This window comes from Cyanistes caeruleus, chromosome 1 (genome assembly GCF_971803275.1).
Source record: "Cyanistes caeruleus chromosome 1, bCyaCae1.hap1.1, whole genome shotgun sequence".
In the NCBI taxonomy this organism is placed as follows: domain Eukaryota; kingdom Metazoa; phylum Chordata; class Aves; order Passeriformes; family Paridae; genus Cyanistes; species Cyanistes caeruleus.
This window is the reverse complement of record NC_141701.1, coordinates 38057682-38064217: the sequence shown is the minus strand read 5'-3', so window position 1 is coordinate 38064217 and position 6536 is coordinate 38057682. Positions and strand designations below refer to the sequence as shown.

At 36.8% G+C, this 6536-nt stretch overlaps 1 protein-coding gene across 1 annotated transcript in view; it reads right to left on the bottom strand.

Annotated features, from left to right (window-relative positions):
• Positions 1-6536, bottom strand: part of NSMAF (neutral sphingomyelinase activation associated factor) — a 38931-nt gene that overhangs the window by 23826 nt on the left and 8569 nt on the right. Inside the window, exons 2-6 of the mRNA XM_086887350.1 lie at positions 4906-4995; positions 4731-4809; positions 4572-4639; positions 4450-4486; positions 1573-1623 (exon numbers count right to left, since the gene is read on the bottom strand). Of these exons, the coding sequence (XP_086743476.1) occupies positions 1573-1623; positions 4450-4486; positions 4572-4639; positions 4731-4809; positions 4906-4995 (325 nt within the window). The remainder of the gene's footprint in view (positions 1-1572; positions 1624-4449; positions 4487-4571; positions 4640-4730; positions 4810-4905; positions 4996-6536) is intronic.

Sequence of the window (6536 nt, the reverse complement as noted above, 5' to 3'; positions counted from 1 at the left end):
AGATACAACTGGATTAATTTTAAACTGAAGGAAGGAAGACATGAAAATCTAGATGATCTTCAGTGTAATGTATGTGATCTGAGCTGAACTGACAGCAATGCAAGAGGAAAGCACGCTTCGAAAAGCAAATGGAACTGGATTATAGGGAGACATGAAATTCAGTAGCAATTTAGATAAAAGCCCTGCAACATTTCACCAGAGCATTGTTTTCCTTCAACAGGAAAAAAACACAGCTCTCAGAAATCCTAGCGAATGGTCTACAACTATTGCTTACAACCAACAATGTAACAGCTTTTGTGAGCAGTTGTCCCTGTAGCTCTCCAGCCATATTCAAAGACAACAGCTCAGTATTTTGTAATTGATCTGAAACAATCGAAGAAAGACATTGAAGATAAAATGTATTATTTAATTCCAGCACTCAGTGACATATGAAACTGGCAACAATTTAAGCAGAAGATATTTAGCAGCAACAGAAAAAAATCAGAAAAGATTGAAGGTGAACTTCAAACTTAGATTTCTTGTTTTAAAATGCAGAAACATAGCTGTACTTTAGTAAAGTAAATTGTGATGGTTAACTGTCAGAAATGTTTTAGCTGTGGATGAATCATAACTTAGGAGAAAATGAAATGAAAAGCTTTCCAAATAACCCTTCTGATTCTCTTCCACTGTGTTGGCAACGGGATAAGGTATTTGTCTGATACTTAATAAATCTTGCACATGGCTGCAAAATGTATCATGGAAGGGCTAGAAAACATAATAGGTTTAACACATGAAGAATTACCAGAAAAAAAAACCAAACAACTTTGAAGTCCTAGTTCAGAGGCAGATCTAATCACAAAACCAACCAAAAGCACTTGGTGAGAGAACAGAGATCCTCTCTTGCCTCTCTGCTGCTCACTACAGTAATACAAATTAGTGGACTCCATCATTCTTGAAGTTTCTTACTCAAACAAATACATTGAGAAATATAATTGTGTCTTTTTCAATTCTTGGGCAAAACATGAATTAACTCTGCATAATAAAAGTTTTGCGTTTGTGTTTTAACTAACCTCACAATTTAAGCAAATAACCCTTATTTGTGTGCCTTGAAGCCTCCAGGCTCAGAATTGGAGCTGACTGACCCCATCAGTAGAAATCAACCAGGAGTAAGCTCCAATTTCTGCTGTGAGCAGCCTTATCTGCCATTTCTTTGAACAGAGAAGCACTCAGCTGGGAAATATCAATTAGCAATCTCTCATCTCAGGTCTGAGCAGAACTGAGGAGAAGCCACTTAGCCAGGATGCAGTGTCCACTGTACATTAGCAGTCAGCTGATAGTTCTGACTATTGAGTCCATAGAGCTGCACATCAAGGTAAAAGGCAAGTGCCAAGTCTGCAGCATGCCCTCCAAGAAGTATCAGAAAGTCATCAAAGAAGATTTCAGACATGTTTTTTCAATATACAATTACTTTTTTTTGTAAAGCTTCATTGTTAATACTCCTCAAATGATAATGATCTTACTCTTTCAGAAATGAGAACATAAATCCTTACAAAACTCCAGTTTGCGAAGAGCAGTGAAAAAATACGTACTTACTCTTACTGTTTTATAGGGTGCAATAACATTTCTTTCTTTAATGAGAAAAACCTGAAAGAGTAACAGACATTACAGACTCACACCTCAAAAATAATAAATAAATAATTATAAATGCATAAATAAATAAATAAAGAGAAGTACTGGTATATACAAAGCTATGAACACTATTTAAGCAAGTAAAACACTGGGTTGTAATATCCTGCTTTAACTATCCCAGATAAACTGCAGAAAAACAATGACCTTTTATATCAGCTAACTGCAAGGAGGGCAAGAGTCCAATTTAGTTCAGAGGCTTACTTATACAGTTGATTAGTGGGCTTTCATCCTAATCATATGACCTTCAAGGAGTTGCAAGACTAAAGCAAATACACACAGCTACATTCAGTGGGGCAGATCCTCCCCCTCTTTTAGTGGCTAGAGGTTCTGTCCAAACAGGAATTACCCCAGACTGGCAACTCACAATGTACACTGTGCAAACTTACTCAAATTAATACCTTTCTTCTGCTGCTAAACATTTTGCTTCCAGCTCCAACCGCAAGGAACACCAGATTTCCTCCCTCACCCAATACCATGCTTTCGAACAGTATTACTTCTCTGGTGCTAGCCTCATCTCTGAGAACATCTTTCCTCTCCAAAACCCACATGAAACCACTCTCCTTCTTCAGAACACTCTCACAACTCCTATAGAAAGACCTGACTGCTAGCACACCAATTTACACACTGTGCCTTACTATCCCCCATCTCAGAGGTGACAAGTCAGAAAAAAGTTGTGGTTTTGCTGTTTGTAGAGAAGGTTCAAACTTGCTAAATCTCATGCCTAAATTCAAGACTGGTTCTGAACTCAATAAAACACACTGGACTGCTGTCCTGGGGTGACAAGTACACAACCTACTGTGTTCTACTCCTGACCCAAGAGACTTGGCTAATCACAGGTCCCTTCCCTGTGCCTCAGTTTCCTTCCTACAGGCAGTTCTACACTCCAAAATATCATGGCAGCAGCCCCAAACCCAGGGCAATCACTAAACTTGCAAGAACAGAGGCTCTCTATGCAGGATCCTGCTGGCTGCTACATACAGCCCTCCCCATTCCCACCAGCTGGCAACCTTCACCACATGACCGCTCCAAGAAACATCCAGCTAGAAGAAATCAAGTGGCAGGCTTAGAAGCCCATAAGCTCAGCATGCCTCTCTAAGTGCTGCATCAAAAAACAATGGTAATTAGCGTCTTTCATCTGACATCAGCATGTACAGACCTGAATCGTGCCATGGGAGAATCAGAATGAGAAACCTGCTTCACATTCATTGCTCTTCTACAAGATAACTACACTGACTACTCTACATTACATAAGTAGACATAATGGTTTGGGGTTTTTTACTTATAAGCTGAGCAAAAACTTAAGCATACTGTACTATTCTATTTTGGAGGATCTCCCCAATATTTTCTCAAGAAAAAATACTGAAATAATATCAAATTATTATTCTCGTTTACTGTATTTTAAAGCCATTAGTTCTAAATTGTCTGTTACATAAAGAAAAGTTGCTTATCCAGCTATGTACTAACAATTTTTTCTGAGTCTAAAAGACTAAGATGTTTAAGATGTTACAAGTATTCCTATGTGTGGTTTCCTACAAGGCCAAAATTCTGCTTAAAAAAATATATTTTTAATTACATCATGATCTGTCATAATTACAATTAGTGACTACTTGATGCTTGGAAGTCTGTATGCCTTTTATACAAAATACCAGCATTAACGATGCCACCCAAGTACTTCAGAACATTTCCTCAGAGACAGGAAGATGACTGGCAAGCTACAAAGGAAAGGAGTGGGGGGGTTGCTAACCAGACTTGCAATCTTAAAACTTAATTCCTCTTTCCTACAAGATGTTTCTTAGAATCACTTTTTCTTCAGAACATATAGTAATGATGTACTGTGGAAGCATTGCCTGGAGGAGCTAGAAATACTTTTTTAAAAATCACTCCATACACAAGAAAACCTGCCAACTCAAGAAACAGATTACACAGTATTTTTCACAGAAGGAGCTTCAAAATTTAATTAAATATACTGATTACTACAACACAAAGCAAAACCTTCTCTGGTATAGACAGTATTAAATGTTTGAGTTTGTTTTTGACTGCAGCAGCATGTAACTGAGCAAGGCTATCAGTTTTGGGCACTGGTAAAGACAGATTTTAGAAATATACAAGAATATTTAAAATCGTATTTCCTGCCTCAAGTCTTTTCTATCCTGAAAGGAACACATGAACATTTTTTTAAAAACTTTTACAGCTTTGGAACACCTATCAACCGCAATTTATCAAAATTTAAAGTGCATCCTCTTGGTTAACTCTAAGAATGAATACATCCACATTCATGACTCTTGACTGAAACTTGAAGACAATATTTCAGGACAACTTCTGAAATCTATTTGGTGGACACACAGCACAGCCCCGAGTTTTCACAAAGCTGAACCACAGGGACCGAGATGACTGCCCTTACCACAACATGCTGCAGAAAGTAGATGAAAGCAACATAACAAGACCAAATTAAGGATGATTAGTAACAAGTTTTATTACAGTCTAGTCTCCTTTTTCATTCAATTCTAATGTTTCCCTAAGCTCCATTATAAAATGCACAGGACAAAAAGTTCAGTTTATTGAATTAATGACTTAATGAAGCCATTAAGAGTTTGCACAATTTCCAGCATCAATAGTTTCACATTAATGCTTAAGTTTTGGCACTAATTTGTTTTGTTTTCATTTAACTTTCCACTCTTGGACGACAGCTTTGAGGAAAAATACCATTAAATAACATAAGCTTGCTCATTTATGTAACCTCACCCATTTATACTTTAAGAATCTATTATATGCAGATCTTACCTGGGTACATACAACAGAAATCCCTCCAGATGTATTCCTGAAATATAAATAAGATATTTGAAATTATGGGCATTTGGGCTTTAAAGGATGTTAAATACATGAAGTATCCCAAATTTACCTACCTTGTGAAAGGGTTATTTGCTTCATTATCTTCTGGGGCTTTTATACTAATGCAATCCCTCAACGGTATCTGCAGCAAGTTATAAAAATACACAGTCTTTCTTAAAAGCTTTTTAAAGAGAATCTTTAGTTACCAAGAAATTTAAGTTTGCACTTCTTACCTTGATAATGGGCTGGATATTGTCATCTGGTTCAAAAATAATTGACTTTGAACAGATTTTTAGGGAGCCTCTGAATTTTCTAAAATGAATAATAAAAAAAACAACTTGTGCATGTGTTCAAGATACATGAGCCTAGAATGACCCCAGTAAATTAAGCTATGTAAAAGTTTTGTACCTTTCATCTTTGCAATCTTTATTTATAATATGATTAGCTGTGTGCTGTTCAAAGTAATATTCTTCCAGGTTAAGAAGAAGCAGTGAAAACCTACAAATAAAAAAAAAAAAAATAAATCTTATATTCTAAGAGAAAATACTGTAACAGTTAGTCCTCTTAATAAAACCTATCAGGTGTTTGGAAAGTTTTCACTGATCTCTTTGCTGCACCCCACACCCCAATAATGAATTAATTTAGCTTTTTAAAATAACAACCTATTTGGAAAATTTGGGTACACTCGAAGAAGATCAATCGATGCTCTTCTAACACATACGAGGTTATATATTTAATTCTGATGTCTTGGGTGGAAATTATTCTAATATAGCCAGGCTACACAGATCACGCTTTAGCTGTGATCAATGTATGCCAGGCAAAATATGCAATGATACAAAAAGAAAGGGCAGGAACTAATTACTTAGAATGGATGGAATTAGATTGTCTTGAAGTCAAGCCAAATTACATTGGTCTAAAATGTTAAGTGAAAATACTGGCACAGATTTTACAACGCAACTGAGCCACTCAACAGATGTCCTCTGAGGAAGCATTACCTTCCTCACCAACCACATTTTGTACTTCATCTGTACCTCTGTTCAACCCCAGGGAAGCCTGTTCATGGACTAATGTGATTAACAACAAACCTCAGCAACAACAAAACAAAAATAGCAAACTGAAGTCTTCTAAAGTATTTAATTGTAGGATCATAGTAATGCCAGTGCTAGTACCAAGTAAGTGCAGATAGGCCAGATCAAGGAGAATATGAAAATGTTTTCTCTACCAACTTAACTAAAACTTCTGCAAGTGATTGAAAGTCAACTATTTTCTAGCAGGGTGAACACTTGGTCACTGAATGTTTCAGCTGTAGAGAATGCCAGTGGATACTGGCACAGCAGGAGAAGCAAAAACAACTTCAGCTGGAAGTACAACTTGTTTGTGTGCAGCGCTGATCTGATCTGCACAAGTACCCACATTTTGAGCTTTTTTGTACTTTGCTCATGATGTGCTTCACTAGAAATGCCTGTGAAAACACTAATAAACACCAAGTGTCCCCAGAGCATTGTTGTTCATGTTGTATTCAAACAGCATCTTTGAATTCACAAGCATGTTGTATTCAAACAGCAGTAAATATGTCAAGAGTTCCAAAAATGAACTGAGTGAATCAAACAGCCTGTTCATTAAAAAAACATATTTCACAATGGAAAAAACAGCATTATTGAAAATACATCTTGCACACTTAAAGATTGTGTTGTGGTTGTTAAACAGAACACAACAATAAAGGTTTTTACTGCAACTACATGTTAACAGTGGCTCTATATACTCCAAAGTGCTTGTGTTTCCAATATACTTCATCCTACTGCTCTGCTGCTTTTTCCAAACGGCCTTATCCTTACTTTCCTCTCTTGAAAACAGTTTTTTTTATGATCCCATTGTGCTGGTTTTGGCTTGTTTTTATACAGTATCTACTATGGGGCTTTGTTTTGGATTTGTGCTGAAAACTGTTGATAATTCAAAGATTTGAGCACTGAGTGTGCTTAAACAGAGTTAAGGCCTTTTCTGCTTCTCACTCCACTCTGCCAGCAAGGAGGCTGGAGGAG